Genomic DNA, 18,378 nt, shown 5'->3' on the forward strand with positions numbered 1-18,378 from the left:
CTAAGCATAACAGAAACTCAACAGTAACTTTGCTTTTTCTCATCTTTTCCCAAACTTACTTGTGTAGGTACCAACTATGGATCGTTTGACAACACTTCAGTAAAGCACAAACTGGAGGGACAAATCTGTTTAAGAACCTGACCCCCAAAAGCCAGGCAGGAGGAGAAGATCTTATCTCCTTGAGAAATAATCAGGAAGTATCAGCTACACATCTGGTGACTTTACTAGCTCCAAACCAAGTGACCCAACTTTGAGCAAGATCTCTGGACTCAGTCTACATCTTTTCATCTAGCAATTATTGTATGCTACTATTTATTCTTTATAATGCATTAATGCCCCTCCTACCCAAGTCAACTGAAAGTCATCTGCAGGTAAGACCCATTTTAACTTTTTTAATTAGTGAATTGTTATTTCACATTTTCATATGTGTGCACTATGTATTCTGGACCTACCTTCCTTCCTTTTCTCTCTGACCCCCTTCCAGCCAACCCCTCCTCCCTATAATTACCTTTCCTCTACTTGCTTTGGTTTTCTTTAGTGTCCCAGATTGTTTAACCAGGGTCACCTGTGTGACACTGAGTTTGGACCTACCATCAGAGCCTGGCGGGCTCCACAGTGGGTACACAATCGTGCCTCCCCCTCTCCCAGAATCTGTGGGTTTCCCACAGATCAGCAGCATGTGATAAAGTCCTCTGGGTCCCTTCTCTCTTCACAGCTGACTGTTAGGAGGGCCTGACTTCTGTGGGCCCCATATCAGTACACCCCGCTGCTGTGAGTTCGTGCTTCCCATCCCTACATCCTGCTCTTTCCCAGCCCCCTTCCCCATCTTGAGGCTCTTACATTCTTTCTGCCCTCTCTTCCACCAATCCCCTGAGCCTTACAGAGCTCACTCAATGTCTTGTCTCCGGCAGACACCTCAGCCATCCTTTATTTTTACCATCTAGAGCAGCCACAGGTCTTTACCTTTATTTCCTTTCCCTGGAAGGAGAGACTTCTCTGTTCAGGTATCCTTTATCTGGTAGAGCTGGACCATGAGTGGCTTAGATTTCTTAGCAGTCCCTCTTCTTACACAAATGGTGCCGTGTCATGATTAGATCCCTCAGCTCCATATTCCTCTAACCGTTACCTTTGCCACCATAGCTCTCCAGACCCGGTTTTTCCTTCCTAGTCATTGTTAAACACCTTGGATGCTTTACTAAAACCTGCCTTCCTGATCTTTCTAACTATCTTGTAACTCCTTCAACTGTCCCACTCAATTAGTTTTTCCTAATTCCACATGAAGCAACACAGTCCCCTAAGCCCACCGGCCCTCCAGAGCAGCCCTGCCTCTGGAGTGACAGGCTCCTGTGCAGCACAGTGTTTGAAAGCTGGCTCAGAGTCTGCGGCTGTCACCTGCTAGTTACGTGCCTAGCCTAACTACATAATGGGAGGCTTTACGTCTTCTCTCAGAGCCCTCCTCATCTTTGTTTCTGCAAAATGGAGAGTGTTGGGTACCTACTTACGGATTTGTTCTGATAAAATGAAGGACTTGACAAAAACACAAAAGAAGTGCCTGATAAAACCCTGTTTTTTTTAATCATTTTAATTTATTATTTATTAATTTCCTTACTAGTTTTTTTTATTGTTATAACATCCTCTTGATTTTTTTCACCCCATCCTTAAGAGCTCTCTGTTTTGCTAGCACACTTCTCTTCTCTGGCTTTCTTAACCCTTTCCTTTCTTCAGCACCTGAATTTTCTCTGAACTTTACTGTCCAAGTTCTACTGGAGAAATTAACATACGTGGGGGGACATTTCCATCCTACACTGGTGACTGCCAACCTTGGGGGCACTTTGTGCAGTAGAGCAACTACTCTTGGGGCCCAAGCTCCTCACCAGCTAATGTACACGGCTTCTCCTCTTCCTACGCACGCTTGCTATGTTCATGCATCTCTCACTAGAAGGCCTCTGTTGACACTAATAGATGGGACTATTATATTTACACTGTTCTATCATTTGCTTTTTAGACTTCAATAATCTACCCATCCTACTAATACATCTAGATTTATCTCCTTTTGATTTTTTAATAATCAGTGGTGGGGATGGATTTTATGCAAGGCAAATGCTCTGCCTCTGAGCCACACCACCTGCCGGATCATGTTCTTTAGAAGCATCTAGGATTTACTATACAGGGTACTCTAAGCATTCTAGGGGTGGCTATTTGAAAGAAGCTCCACCCTAAAGGCCTCCTGCCCACTCTCATGCTACCTGCTCCTTTGGCAGCATCTGACACTCTTGAAGATCTCACGACCCTGGCAAATCCACTTCCACCCAACTGTGTTCCTAGGCATCTACTCTTCTGCTTTCTGCCAACAGCTCTTCATTTTTGGTGGTCCCTTTGTCTGGCTCTGTGCCACAGTGTAACTCTCACATTTGGAGGCTTTCCACAGGCATCTGTTCTCAACAGTTGTTTTAATTTCTTCCATTTTCCACTTCATTCATTCATCCCCCAAATATTAACCAGCCTTCCGCTGATGGTTTTCCAAATCTACCCTGTCACATTCTGGAGTTTCAAGTATGAATTTTAAATTGCCTACAGGGTAACCTGAGCTGTGGGCATTATAGACTTAATAAAGGAGTTAATTTCATGATTTCCTCTTTCATATTTTCACACCCCTCCCATCTGGTCTATCATCCCTAAGGTGACTAGAATGTTTTTATTGTAAAAACACAAATCAGATACAACGATCTCTTCTTTGCTCTTGCTATGTGTCTCTCTGTGCCTTGGGTCCCCACATGGTCACCTTCTGTTTATGTTTCGGATCTTGGGTGAAATGTCACTGCAACTCTGATCCTATGAGCAAAGACACTGCTTCCCACCCGCTTCCAGTAGCTGTTTTCCTTCCGGTTGTCCACCGGGCTGTCTGAATTATCTTGACTATGTGTTTTCACACTGCTTGCCTATGTCCCTCCCTTAGAATGCACATTCCAGGAAAAAGAGCCTTTGTCTTGTTCCAACAGTAAGACCTGACTAGCAGGGCAGACTAAAGGCACCCCTCCTTTAAGAAAGGCAGGACTTGCTGTTAAATTAAGAGCTGAACCCCACATTTCAACCTGAACAGTTCTATTTAAGTGAGAGGCTTTTCCTTCCCAACCCCCTTGTTCTAATTCAATCCATTCATTTCCATAAACAGATTAACTGCGAACTACACGCGGAGCTTTGGGAAGACAGTCTTAGTGACGCGTCAGCCCACCCACCACCCTCACACCTTTTCACACCAGTCCTGGTAGTCATAACCACCCTCCGCTGGAGTTTAATTCCAGGATTCTGGGAGGTGGGTACCCTCTGGTTGACACCTGAATGATCCCTAGATTTGAAGAGTTTCGGATCTGGTCCCACCCTCCATCCTTCCATCACGAGACACACTACTGGGTATTTCACACATCCAGTTTGTCTTCCTTCACAGACAGGGTTAGGGCGCTCCGACTGCCGACTTCTGCAGAGCCGCGCCCCAGATTGAAAGCTCGGATTTCATTCACTTGTGCTACTTTGTATCTTGACTCCCCTGAAGAGTTCTCAGTAGCTTTTTTATGAAAACAAAACTCGAAACTCATTGAAGTGAGAAGGCAGCCGCTAGAGCAGCACGCTGGGGTCTTCCCAGACCCCAGCTCTCAGGCCAGGCTCTTTGTGGCTAGCACAATTGGGGGCCAGGTAGCACGCAGGCTTCCAGGCCAGGGACCCGAGGAAGGGGAGGAGGGGAGGAGTTACTGGGAACTCGGGATGAAGGAGCGATGTTAGTAGAGGTTTCCTCAGTTGGGGTGGAAAGGGGAGGCCAGGATGCGAGGAAGGCAGCGATCTCCGCCGGGAGGAGGAACAAAGCCGTGGCCGGTTCTCACCCAAACGTATTTCAGCTAAAAGGGGATGCTACGAAGGGAGGGGAGAGGAGCGAGCTAGGGAGCCCGGGGTCCGGAGTTTGCATTTACCACGACGCCTCGCCCGGAGTCTGGCGCCTTCTCACTGCTCCCGGCCATGTCTCTCGTGGGGAACGCGGGGAGGACAGACGCCGGGAGGATGTGGAGGCCCGGCTGCGCTGGGGGATGGGACGCGGGGGATGGGACTGGGGCCGCCCCGCCCCCCAGCCTGCGGGCGGGAGAGCCGCGACCTCAGCCGAGCCCCATTCCCGAGGCGGCCGGGGAGCAGCTGTGGAGCAGCGCCTGATGCACCTGAGCGCGCTCCAGGGAGCGTCCCTGGCGGCCCGCTGCTTGTCCCTCTGCCGGCTCCGCACCCCGCGGGGATATGGGACAGTTCTGGAGCGAATGCAGCCTCTTGTCATTTGTTCCCCACACCCCACCCCAAAGCCCATCGCTGCAGCCCCCAGGCCAGCAATCTCCAAGACTCCTCCCTGCCAGGTTTTAAATGCACATTTGTCCCAAGTCAAAGCATAAAAGAGCGGCAGTGCTGAGCGTTCTCGGGCATTGGGAATCGGCCGGGAGTATCCCGGAGGGTTTCAGCTCCTGGCATCCTGCCAGAAGTTGGAAAGAGCCACAAGCACGCATTTCCTCTGACCAAACCCTAGTGATCGGATGGGCCCAGGACAGGGACTTTTTACAAAATACTGTATCTAATTTACCACTTGACTCTAATTGTTTCAGGTTGTAGCTGAAGGCAATTGCCCTACTCGGATTAGAGAGCCCTGTTTTATGAATCTGTTATCAAACCCAACCCCTAATCCCAGCTTTCTCCTAGCCCAGCGCCCTCCTCTTTGTTCTTTCCTCCAAGGTCCTGCTTTCTGTTTATGTGTGTCCTTCGTTTCCCACATCTTGCCAGAGCCTGAACACGGCCCACTTTGGGGCTTAAAGGCCTCACATGGGTATAGTTCTCTTGATTCAGTCTTCTCCCAAAGATTTTTGCTGGGCTAGGGTGTAGCTCAGTGATAGAACGTTTGCCTGGGATGTGAAAGGCCGCACCGGTTATGAGCCCAACAACAGCAACACCACCACACACACACACACACACACACACACACACACACACACACACACACACTGCAAAAGAAATGTTCAGTATTCGCTTTCTGGCACACACTGGCGAGAGGAATGCTGATTGTGTCTGGTTTGAAGGGAAAATAGTTATCCATCAGTTCATGTTGCCCTAGACTGGAATAACTGTGTAATAATACTGTATTTATGTGTGGTGGACAAGCCATGCTTAGCACTGTGGCTGTTAATGTCCAAGTGCAGGAATTGTGGAAGAAGAGGGGTACAAGGTGCCGGCCCTGTGCTGGCCCACTGGCTGTGTCAATAGGTGGTGGTCCCCAGCACAGAGGTAAACCGTGAGTCAACCAGTCAATTCTGTGGCTGCCTCTCACCTGTTCTCCATTTTAATTCTTCAGTACGGGGCCCAGGAGATATTCAGAAGCAATATTTTTGAAATTTCCAGGAATTGGGCTGGAGAAATGTCTCAGTGGTCAAGAACACTTGCTTCTCTTACGGAGTGCTCAATTCTCAGCACCCAGATGGTAACCATCCATAACTCCAGTTCTGAAGGATCTGATACTCTCTTCTAACTTCTGTGGGCATGAGACATGCCCATGTTGCATGCAGTCAGGCAAAGCGCCCACACACATAAAATAAAATAAAACAAATCTTAAAAAAAAGAAATGTCCAGGAACTGAAAAGTCATGTTGTTATGGTAACAACCTAACTCTAGAGTCCGGAGTGCAAGTTAATGCTGTTCACTGGCCACGCTCTTCCCACTGGATATGGTGTAGATGTGGGGTGGGGCTCTGGGGAGTTCACAAACCAGGCTTGAAGATAATATCACTTGAGTGTCCAACTGCTTCAAGGTCAAACTCAGCCTGAAGAATTTCATTGTGAAGTCATAGGACATACTGGGGGACAGGAGATGGCAAGGCACTTGTCTCAGCAGAAGAGCATGTGTTAAGGATGCTCGTTGGCTGGAAAATGGCAGATAGACCTTTCCCAAAAGACCATCTGTTTAAATATAAACCCCAATGAATTCACGATGAAAAAAATATGTAGCTAGCTTGAAGGACAACGAGAATCTTATGAATTCATGTTCCAGAACATTCTATATATACACCATTGTAGGACATTCTATAAAGAATGATGAATAAACTCTTTAAAATACGAAATTTATTTTACTTCCTATCATTATATTTTGTGTTGTCAGACTATAATTGGTGCTCTGGACCACATGAATGTAATATAATATTAAATTATATTTGCAATGACCAGGAGAGAAGAGCAACAATGTATCTATCCAGGCTTTATTATTAATCTTACATTAGGAATTTTTAGAGGCAAACTTTCTAATTTCTGTAAAAAAGGTAGTGAAATAGTTTTGGATAGGAATTTCAATTCTAGTATGACCCCTATGTCTTTAATGCATGAGTCTAAACTAGTAAGATCAATGTGTTGGATTTCAATTCTCTCCTCTGTAAAAGGCAGGATAAAACATTTCTGTACTGCATATAGTAATGAGGCTAAAATGAGATAACATGCATGAAAATCCTTCAAAAATGCTAAAAACTATAACATTATCAATTTGAGATGATGTGGAAAACAATTCATGAGCAAAGAAAGGTTTATGACTGCCAAGAGAAGAAGAAATGCCCTCTCCCAGGGGTGAGCCCCTTAATTGGTTATTCAATACAAAGTGGTCAGTTCTGAAACCACTTATACCAATGACACAAATGGACTTAGCATGTTGTATTTGTATGTTTGTGCATACATATAATACATATAAATGTACATAACAATAAGAAAGTAAAAGAGGATGTCAATTTGGGGGGGAAGCAAGGAGGAGGTTGGAGAGACAGGAACTGGGAGGGGCTGGAAGGAGGAATGGGAAGGGTGTGAGTGATGTAATTCTATTTTAATTAAACATGTTATGAAAATAATAAAAAGATGAAAAGGGAAGATTTATGAAATTATCTTATAAAATTACAGGAAATTGGTGTGTGTGTGTGTGTGTGTGTGTACACATACCTGAAGGCTAGGGCAAGACACAGAGTACCCTGGCCTCTCACTATGGAACCTTATTCCCTTGAGATAGGCTTTCTCACTGAGCCTGGAACCCCAGGAGTCTTCTTGTCTCCACCCCAGACAATGCTGAGTTACAAGTGTGCACAGCCATACACAGGAACTCAGGTCCTCATGCTTGAGCAGCACCCGTTCTTACCCACTGGGCCATCTCTCCAGATCCTAGGAATTACTTTTTAAAATTGACATAAGGGGCTGGGAAGATGGCTCAGTAGTTAAGAGCATTTGCTTCTTTGCAGAGGACTTGGGTTTGGTTCCCAGCACCCACATGGCAGCTTACAACCATCCAATGCCAGTACCAGGGGATCCAGTGTCCTCTTCTGACCTCCACGGGCACCAGGCATGCACAAAGTACACTTAAATACATGAAGGCAAAACATTCATACACATAAAATGGAAATGTATATTTTTTTAAAAGAATTGACATAAGATTCAGACTTATTTATTTATTTATTTATTTATTTATTTATTTATTTATTTATTTATTTATGTTTTTCGAGGCAGGGTTTCTCTGTGTAACTTTGGAGCCTGTCCTGGAACTCCCTCTGTAGACCAGACTGGCCTCAGACTCACACAGATCCTCCTGCCTCTGCCTCCCAAGTGCTGGGATTAAAGGTGTGTGCTACCACCGCCCGGCGATTCAGATACACTTATAATCTACAGACAACCTGGGACAGATGTGACAAAAGATACAGGGAAAACATGAGAATATAATTAAAGCAATGGATTGTTATTTTCATTAAAAAATGGTACGTTAGTTCCGAGCGTCCACTAATAATTCTTTTGAGAGGCACAAAACCCAAGATGCACACCATTCCCATGTTAAAAGTCAGTGCACCGCATTTCCCAAGCATGCACTTTTCCACAGTTTCACTGAATGTCCTTCTCTTTTTAAATTCTCATCACTACCATGGTAGAAACACAAATATTTATCATTAACTGAATCTCCTCCAAGTTGGAGGTACTTACTAATCTTTTGACGTTCGGGGACACTTGGACCTTTGTTAGTGAAGGAGCATTTCCATCTGCCCACCTTGTGCCCAGTCATCCAGTGACACTGGACGGGAAATTCAGAAGGGCGTTTGACTCTTTCCAAGTCCCGAGACAAGAAAATAAATAAATAAATAAGCATCCTGCAAGCCTGGGAATTGTGTTGAAATCCATAAACATCTGAAACTTGGTGACTCAGACGGTTAGTCAGAATTACTGGCGGGAATCTGGAGAGAAGCCACTGTGGAGGAGGGCCCGTGCTAATGATGATGGCATTTTGCTTTTCCATCACGCTGAACAAAACACTTTCCAAAACAAACAAAACAAAACAACAACAAAAAACAAAAACAAAAACAAAACAAAACAAAAACTTTTCCTCCAGACGGTCAGTCCAAGTAAAAACTTTTCGACCTCTGAGGTAATTTCCCGTCTCTGCAGTAAAGAGAACTGAAGTTCTGAATAATTGTTGTAAAAACCAACTTAAACAAAAAGCCTCTTTTGCATTCAATAAGTGTAGGAACCCATCTTTCTGGCCTCTCATTGCAGACTGAACCCAACGTGTAGTTCTTGAGAAAAGGAAAGGGCAGTTCCCACAACTAAAGCCAGAAGCTGCTTGGGGTTAGGTTTTATGTATCGCACCTTCTTCTGTAATTAACCTTCTGTTGAAGATCACTCTGAGGGTAGGCGGAAGCCCGTTCTCTCACAGTACTGTCGTACATGGCAGCAGCAGCAGCAGTAAGCTGTCGGGCGGCTTCAGAACACCCTCTGACTATCTCCCCATCTGACCGGAAGAGGATTTGGATAGCTACAGAGAAAAAGAATAATGTGTTCATGTGTCCCTCCAGATTCCAAGTCCTGGCAGGCGACCTCAACTCTCTTGGCCACCACAAAGCAGTCACTGAAAGGACACAGCTGCAGGAACTCTCAACTAAGCACTAAATTAACCCACAGGGTTGGAGGCAAAAGTTCTGTACCTGACCCTAACACAGTGTGGTTTTGAATGAATGGATTAGCATTGGATGGTGCTGTGGGAGCTTCTGCAAAATTAAATGGTGCCTCGGCCAGTGCTGAGTCTCTTATGGAAAAGTGTCTAATTCAAACAATCAAAACAAAACCACAGAGAACCCAAATTTGAATTTTCTAAGGTCTACAGCTTTGGCTAGTACCCAAAGAAGACTAATGGCCTACTGGCTGGTGACAAGCTGTGTATTCTGCTTAGTTGTGTAGCTATCTTTGGCCTGGGGGGAAGTGGGGAATGCTGGGTTCTGGGGTGCATTTTAGAGTTAAGGTTGGAGATGCTTAGGAGAGAGGTTGAGAGTTGTGACTTAAGGGTGAAAAAGATGGAAAGAGTCTTGTCATTTTTTTAAACTTTTAAAAAATTTTCAAAAATTGCGACATAGAAGACTTAAATTTATGGTTTTAATGTTAACTCCAAGTAAGAAATTAGATATGGTATCAAAGAAACACAAAAAGGAATAGATACTATCAACACTTTTCAAACTATATATTGATAGTTTTTGTAAAGAATACACAGTAGAAAATTTGAAGGCCATGGCTTAGTTATATCTCAACTCCTCAAAGACCTTGACTTTGCAGTTTGGGCCATATTTTAAGTTGACATGAATATTTTTTTATACTTTTCATTTTTTATTTTATGTATATGGGTGTTTTGCCTGCATATATGTCTGCCTGTGCACCACATACATACATGACCTACAGAGTTCAGAAGAAGGCCCCAGATGCCCTTGGAAGTACAGTTACAGACAGTTGTGAGTGCTGGGAATAGAACCTGGGTCCTCTGGAAGAGTAGTCAGTGCTTTGAACCACTGAGACGTCCTAGAAGACCAGATCTTATTTCTACCTGCCCCACTTCCCGGTGTCAACAATATCAACCTTCTCAGTAGCAGCAGAGAGGAAAGCCACCGTGTTGTCTCCTCTTAGCTCTCAGGGGCTTGTGAAGATAATTTAACTTCGTCAGCATATAGAGTAACTGGTGAGCCAGGAAGCACAACTGGGAAGTGGTATGACAAGCCACACAGGGTGTGGGTGTGCTGAGCTCCTGGCTAGCTCGCTCTCTCTCGCTCTCTCTCTGGCTTTTCGAGACAGTGTTTCTCTATGTGTCCCTGGCTGTTCTGGATCTCGCTCTGTAGCCCTAGCTGGCCTCGAACTCACAGAGATCTGTCTGCCTCTGCCTCCCAGTGCTGGGATTAAAGGCGTGCGCCACCACCGCCCGGTGCTCCTGGCTATTTCTAACCAGGGATCCTACAGCTCGGACCATGGGAGCAAATGCAACAAATACATCAGATAGTTCTGTGGCTCCTGAATGAAAGCCCGAGAGTTTGTGTTTCTAACGAGGGAGGTTAAGTACACTCATTCCTTCAGCAGGGCTCGTGGGAGTCTTTGCAGGTTGAACCTAACACAGAAGATCAAACTAGCCGAGGTTTAGCTATTCTGTTTATAACTTTAAAAGGAAGTTTAAAGGGTATTTTTCTGTTTCACTTTAGTGTATAAAAAGTGACTTCCTAGCCCCTTACACCCCACCCACAAGGGAAAAGAAAATAGAAATAAAGTTCAAAGGCATTTAAAACATGGGTGAATATCTTGATATCTTCAGGTTCTCTGACAGTGGAAAGTTCATTTTACATAGTTGTTGTTAAACTTGAAAATTGCAAGGAGCAAGACTGAATCCACGATTGCCTAGCTGAAGCAAGCTTTATTAAATACTGGCCAGGTCCATATCCAGGATTCCCAGAGAAATGACGCTGAATTAGGTCAGCCAGGTGCCTTTAAAGGCCACACCCACAAGGCTACGTCTTTCTGCTTTTGTCCAATCAGGGACAAGCATACATCCTGACATGCTTCCTGCCTATGCACCTCTTGCCTATGTGTGATCAAGCACATCCAGTGCTGTTGGGGCAACCAACCTTGATTACTGAAGCGAAAGCACATGCCTCGTTATCTTACGTGGACAACAGCCTCTAGCATTCTGGGAAGTTATCTGTCCTTGGGCGAGTGGGGATGAGGGGTTTGCTTTAGCTCTTACATTGTGACTAAATAAATGTGTACTCTACCCTTCTCTACTCTTCTCCTTAGCTTCACACTCCAAGTAAGATAAAAAGAAAACATGAGTGTTTTTCCACGTTATGATCCGTTATCAACGTCTTTTGGAACACCAGGGCCATCATTTATTTAACCATTCCTTAATGTGTTTATAAGTTACAAATTTTGAGTTTATAAATGAATATGTTTGTAATAAAATATGTGTATTTTAGTTACTTCTAGAAGACAAGAATTTCTAAATTGGGAGAAATAAGTATTTTAAGGCTTTTGATGTGTACTGCTAAATGTAGTGAGCAATATTAATGGAAAATAGTAAATTTTACGGGTTGTTTTAAAAATCAAGTAAAATTTTATTATGAAAACATTTTAAGATTTGAAGGTAAAGCCTGTTTGTTAACTGACATATATGTAAGAGCTCGGTAATTGGAACTAATAGGAAAAGTCAGTTTGAATTTGTGATTCATGCTCCTCTATGAACTACTTTAAAACAATGTGGTTTTAGCATAAAGTTATACCTAGACCAATGAAAAGTTTATGGTGCTCTGGTCCAGGCTTTTGGCTCCAAGTTACGGTTTTCGGTTTCAGATTCAGTTTTAAAACCAGGCTCCATTTCCTATCACTGGACCTTGGGCAAATTTCTTAATTCCTTTGCTTTATTTGCTACATCTGTTCAATGAAGATGGTGCCAGCTTTGGCTTGTTAAAGGCCTACATAGGGCTTTGGGGAGGGCAGCAGGTAAGAGCTTTGACTGCTCTTCCAGAGGATTCACGTTTGATTACCAGCACTCATGTGGCAGCTCACAATTGCCTGTAATTCCAATTCCAGGGGATCCGAGGCCTCTGGCTTCCAGGGACTCTGCATTCATGTGCACATACCCACACATAGACACACATAGGCACACACACACACACACACACACACACACACACACACACACACACAATTAAGAATAATAAAAGTTAATCATTAAAACCCAGCATATATAAAATAATATACTCAGGGAGCAGGTGTGTAGGTCAGTGGTGGAACACTTGCCTAGTGTGTACAAGGCTCTGAGTTTAGTCCTTCATGTCACAGTAAAAGTGAAAAATTAAACAACATTCTAAAGTGCCAACTACTAGAATGATGCTTAATATATTGATCCAGTATTTAAATTGGATTTTTTTAAAAAACGGAATTGTTTATCAGTTAGGATTTCTGCATTAAGGGGCTGAAGAGATGACTCATCAGTTAAGAGCACTTGCTGCTCTTCCTGAGGACCTGGGTTCTATTCCCAGCACCACATGGTGGCTCACAACCCTCTGCAACTCCTGTCCCAGGGAATCTGGCCTCTATGGGCACTAGGCACACATGTGGTACATAGACATATATACAGACAAAACACTCAAACAAATAAAAATAAAAAATAAATCTTAAAAAAGAATATTATACTAATAACCAAATTTGTTGGATATATTTTAAAAAATAAACGAGCAATCTGAAAAAGGTTCTTTACGCAAGTGAGTTAAAAAATCCCCATGAAGTTGTGCTTATTCGTTCTCTCTGTAGAATGCTGTAAACTTAAGAGTGTGTGTGTGTGCGCGTGCGCGCGCGCTCGTGCATGCGTGCGTGCGTGCGTGCATGTGTACATAAAACAAAAGAATCTACTAGAAACTTCTCATCAAATTAGTACAGTAATAATCTAAATTGAGGCCTAGTTTTCAAACCATTGCCTTTTCATTTATTTTATATTATGAAGCAAATAGCTTGGTTTAGTGCTCCTAATGTTTGGATTATAAAGGACAACAATAAAACTTAACTGCAAGCTAAATGAATACACTTCAAATAAACTCCCTATCATATATCAATACCCAACTAATCTCAGTATTTATAGTTTATCTGTAAGGAAAAGTATAAATGGATCAAATGAAAATTCTGAGTTAAAAATTAAATTATAATGGATTTCCAAGTGTCTCTGTAAAGAAGAGCTGGGGAAGGAGTTGTAGATACTGAAAGTTGTCTTGGTGTTAAAGGGATCTTGTCCTACGTTGGTTTCTCTTTCTAATGTCAATGCAAAAGGGCAGCACTCGCCTCAAAAAGAATAAGCTTTTGTTTTTGTTTTTTTTTTTTTAGCCAAATTTGAGTGATCATAGCCCAGAAACACAGATTTAAGCTACCTCAAATTCCATGTTCCCATGTGAAAGCAGACTCATGAAGTTATTATAATAACAGAACGGAGAAAGTCCTTAATCAAGACACTTGTCAAGCATATCAGTGGGGACATTAATTGCATGATTACAGCAAAGTGGAGAAATTTTAGCTCTGGGCCTGAGATGTTATCTGATGACTCGGGCCTTTTGGTTGGTGAAAAATTGGGGTTTTCTTAATTTATCCTGAAGGTTTTTTTTTTTTTTTAAATCTGTAGTCAGGATGGTAGTTCCCATACAGAGGTAGCAAGCAGGGAATGGCTAGTCAGTGGGCTAAAGGTAGCCCAAGATAAACTGTAATTAGGTTCTGGACCTGCCACATTGCAAACTCTCCACAGTCGTAGAGGGTTCAGTCATCAGCAGGACTACCTGCCCATGGGTGGGTGGTACCGCCCACGATGAGCTGGGCCTTCTTGAATCAATCAAGAATGAAGAAATGCCACACAGGCATGCTTGCTGGCCAGTCTGATGGAGCTGTTTTCCCAAGTGAAGGTTCCTCCTCCCAGATGACTGTAATTTGTGTCATGTTGACAAAAACGAACCAGTGCAGACCCCAGAGGTGGCTTTTGGACTGAAGCTGCTTTCTGCTTCCACAGGCCATTTGAGATGCAATTCGACCACTGTGGTCCACGGTTTTTCTCATTCACCTTGCCTTTGTTTCTCCCCCGCCCCCCCAGGATCCTTCTGAACTCTACTCTCAGGCCAACATGGTCAGTTCCTGACTACTTGAAAAAGTTCCTTCTGGTTCTCTTTGGTTCCTATCAAACTCACGAGTAGCAAACAATCTAATAATAAAAGTCACACAATTGAGAACATTTCAACAGGCTTAATTCAAATGACCCAAAGGAATGGGAGACAAGAAAAATCTCTTTTACATAGTAAGGCTTGACCACCCTGTACTGTCTTCCTGCCTCCAAGACTGATGTTGCTGGCTTTTCATTCTTGGGTTACTCAGCACAACCGGCCAGGAGAACAGGTACCTTGGTGACCTTTTTACAGAGAATAGAGACATGAGACATGGCTGACTCAGTCTTCCCTGTGGGACTAAGGACTTTATTGAAGCTTCAGTGGTGTAGATAGATGACCTCAACAATTGTGCAAATCATACCTGGGCTTTAAGCCCTTACTTTTTCTCTACATAGTCAGACCACGTGACTCTTGCTCTCCTTGCTATGGGACCTGAACCCAGGCCTGTGCCCATGTGAAGTGAGTGCTCTGTAGTATTTGCTACATGTCTGGCCCTGTGTTACATTTTATATTGAGTTTCTGGAGTTTCAGGGTTGTCTATGACCTTTATGCATTCTTTTTCAACTTGTTTTCCTAAATCTTAAAACTGGTTTGTGTTTCTGAGTTCTCGAATGAGTCACTCACATCCTGTCATAAATCCAGTTATCTAATCAACTATGTTGAATTCTTAAAGTGACATACATAAGGTTTGGGGGTGTAGCTTGGTAGTAGAATGAATGCTTGCTTAGCAGGTGTGAGGTCCCAGGTTAAAGTCCTAGCACCCAAATAATGGGAAAAAATGAAGTAACAAGCTTGAACATGATAAATGCTGAGAGTGATTGTGTAGGTTACCCTTTAAATGGCTGTCCAGAAGTGGTTCTGTGTTGTTTAGAAGTGGACATACATAGGTTTCCAGTGATTTCCCCTACTCTAGAGACAACAGAAAAGATTTAAAAGTTTTTCCAAATACTATTTTTTCTTATAAAAGAGAAAAAAAAAGGAAAACTCTGACATCAAAGTGAATCATGAAAAATTACAATCCAAATTTCCAAAAAGTCAGTCTGCAATTTTATCGACAGAATACAGAAGGTAGAGAAGTGCTGAGCACAGAAACAGCCTTCTTCCACATGGCACGTCCTCTGAGGATCTGGAGCCTAAAGGGGAGCCCAGGGGTCTGGGGGTGCTCTGGGGACACACTGTGCAAGATCTTGCCCTTGGGCATGCCCGGGCATGTAAACTCCATGCATTTCTAACCTGGTTTCAAGTCAGCTTCTCCATATTAGCCATGTGACAACTGGAGCTTTATAATCCTTGTTATGAAATATCTTCTACGTTGTAGACTAGTTAGCACCATCTCTGGCTAAACACTCCTGGTTGTGACACTCAAAAGTATCTCCTGAAAGTTGCAGCTGTCACTTGGGGTAGTGGAGAATATAACACTGGTTCAAGTCCAACAACCCTAGATGACACAATTCTTAAACTGGACTGAATCGTTTCCTCATAGGTTTTCAGGAAATTAAGAGAACAATAGGCCCAACACTAGTAGAACCATAGACAGTAGATCTGTGGCCTTCCTGCGTATGGATGGTATGAGCAGGGTTTTGAGAAGGACTTTACTTCATTCTTTCTGAAATCTGGTTACATGAATGCAAAGATAAAGGTAGATGGTATTGCAAATACAGAGGAACACAAACAAAACTCAGGTAAGAGAACAAAACTAAAATTTAGGATTTGTACTTTCTACTTGATAACCAATGACTTTCTATTTTTACCTAGATCAGTGGTTTTCAACCTTCCTAATGCTGCAGTCCCTCATGTTGTGGTGACCCACCCCCAGTCATAAAATTATCTTCGTTGCTACTTTGTAACTGTAATTTTGTTACTGTCATGAATTGTGATGTAAATATCTCTGTTTTCCAATGGTCTTAGGCTACCCCTGTGAAAGGGTCATTTGATTCTCCCCAAGGGGGTCATGTCCCACAGGTTGAGAACCACTTACGTTTCAAAAAACGGGAATTGGGAGATTATAACATATAATATTATTAATATAAATATATAATGGTTGATCTTGATTATTAGCCTGCTAGGATTTAAAATCAGCATGTAAACAAACCCCTGGCCCTGTCTGTGAGGGATTATCTAGATTGGGTTGAGGTAGAAAGACTCACCTAGGTGTGGGCAGTACTGCTCCACGGGCTGAACAGAAAGAAGGAAGTGAACAGAATACAGCACTCATCACTCCATACAGCCTGACTGTGGACTCCGTGGGAGCAGCTTCCTCCTGCTCATGTGCCATGATGGACTGTATACCCTGGAATTGCTGAAATACTGTCCTTAATTCACTTTTGTTGGGTCTTTTGTTGCAGCAATCAGATAAATAAGTAATAACACAATAGTAATAGCCTTCTGAAGCTCATTAATATTATTCATTTCTCATAGAGCCATGCAGGGGTCTCTGTGGCCTTCATGAGCAGCAAAGAAACAAGCCTTGGGAGGCAAGAATGAAGTTCAGTTAGCCAGTGTTGGGTCATATTTTGGGAGTCTGACCTTGAGTGGTTTATTTTGGGCTTATTTAAACACAGTACAACCTAGTGAAGACTATTCTTGTGACTAAACTCAATCCTGCATGCAACAAAAAAGCAAGCAAAATACAGATCAGACAAGACTTCATCAAAACGTGACACCTTCCATAAAGATGGGTTCTATAGATTGAATGAGAAAAAACAAGTTTATGAGATGGGTCTGGAGGAGGGTCTGAAGCTGGAAAGTCTCTACTACACAGATAGGGCAAAGGTCACCAGGCTACTAAGCACATCTGCTTCAGCCTTCTGGGCAGAAAACAGGTTTTACCTTCCTCCCCTTGAAGGAACGACCCTGTGTGCTGAACATTCCAGGTTCCCCCAGTGCCTGCCTGTGAGAACATAGACCTCCATTCCCCCTATACAGAAAGGTGGTGAGTCTCAGGAGGCTGAACATCATACTTAAGGCAGCCAAGAACAATGCTATTTTAAATACACAAGGCTTAAAGCTGATTTCCCTCTTAGACCTCTTTAATATAGAACCAAGCATGCGATCCTGAGTAAGCCGGTTATATAGGGTACTGGCCTGCTTGTGTGGTAAAACCTAAAATAAGGATGTCTACTATGACCTGTCTCTGCCACTTAATGTGAACTCTTTAGAGTCAGTCCTGAAGTTCAGTTTTTTCTGTAGAAAGAATGAGGCATCCTAACTAATTCATGTGATTGAGATCTTTATGGCTACATTAATATCGTTAGCTTGGTCACCCACCATATTCCACTTTTCCCTTCCCTTTTCTCTACACACACACACACACACACACACACACACACACACACACACACACACACTGAGTTCACAAGGTTTGGGGGCCATAGACATGACTTGCTTGCTCAGACTGTTCTTCAACACAGTAGGTAGATCACCAACAGTTCTCTGGGGTTTTTAGAAAATTAAATCCACGTGCTTGACAAAATTAGCTGAGGGTCCTGATGGGCCATTCCTTCCCACTTAGAGTGATCTTTTAATCTCCAAATGGTTAGATGGCTATGGAAATGAAGAAGTAAGTTCTCAATGAAGACAGGTAGGCGTCTTTATTAGAGGCCATCCACCCTATGGGTGTTCCTTCTACTCTTGGGTCCTTTCTAGCATGCTGTTTCATTTTCTAGAAGTTTCAATTACAGACAAGTTTGAACTTTCTGGATTTTCTTCTGAAAACACAGGGGCTACAACTCTTGCCTTGTTCTTTAATGAGCTAAGCAAGTCATGGACCTTATGGAGCTGCTACATTTAATAATTTTGTGTATGAAAATGTCAAGTACAAAATAACATACCAGGAGGGAGGTACAGACAAAGAGACCTTGAATTTGAGGCTAGCCTGTGGTACACAGTGAAAATTTTGTCTGAGAGAAAGAGAGAGAGAGAGAGAGTAATTCCATTGCCAGCAACCCTCTGAAACATTGTCTCATCTTATATTTAATGGACTGCTTAACTTGGAATGGCCCAGAATTATCTGGAATCTAAACCTTCTGTTAAAGAAGTGCCAGTGAGTATGCATTCGAAAACTTCAGAATAAGAGACCCAATTGGCCGACAAAAGCATTATATTCGGCTTTACCTATAATGTAGTTTTGATTTGAAACAGCCCCCACAGACCTGCATGTTAAGGGTTGGTCACCAATCTGTGATGCTATTGGTCTTGATGGAACGTTTAGGAAGTGGGGCCTCGTGGGAGGGACACTGAGTCATTATGGAGTGTCTTTGAAGGGAATATTGAGACCTTCCTATCTTTACTTACAGAGGTCTGAGCAAGCTATGTTGTGCTATGTTGCCCCAGGGCCTAGCAACCAATGGCCT

The 18,378-nt window shown here is 43.2% G+C and overlaps 1 protein-coding gene and 1 long non-coding RNA gene across 9 annotated transcripts in view; one reads left to right on the plus strand and one right to left on the minus strand.

Moving 5' to 3' along the window:
- The window catches only part of Prtfdc1 (phosphoribosyl transferase domain containing 1), a 112,813-nt gene extending 108,558 nt beyond the window's left edge, over positions 1-4,255 (minus strand). For 2 of the 8 annotated variants that reach the window (XR_008215851.1, XR_008215852.1), the window contains exon 1: positions 3,963-4,244. Coding sequence is in view for 5 of the 8 variants with exons in the window: in XM_052728822.1 (XP_052584782.1) it covers positions 3,963-4,010 (48 nt within the window). In the remaining 3 variants the exon portion in view is untranslated. Of the gene's footprint in view, positions 1-3,875 lie in introns of all 8 variants that reach the window. The other 6 variants (XM_052728822.1, XM_052728818.1, XM_052728817.1 and 3 more) reach the window with 6 other exon arrangements.
- The window catches only part of LOC128104062 (uncharacterized), a 61,847-nt gene that overhangs the window by 562 nt on the left and 42,907 nt on the right, over positions 1-18,378 (plus strand). The window contains exon 2 of the long non-coding RNA XR_008215854.1: positions 68-371. This is a non-coding gene — a long non-coding RNA (uncharacterized LOC128104062). The remainder of the gene's footprint in view (positions 1-67; positions 372-18,378) is intronic.

Source organism: Peromyscus californicus, unplaced genomic scaffold (genome assembly GCF_007827085.1).
Source record: "Peromyscus californicus insignis strain IS unplaced genomic scaffold, ASM782708v3 Scaffold_8__1_contigs__length_139910024, whole genome shotgun sequence".
Taxonomy (NCBI): Eukaryota; Metazoa; Chordata; class Mammalia; order Rodentia; family Cricetidae; genus Peromyscus; species Peromyscus californicus.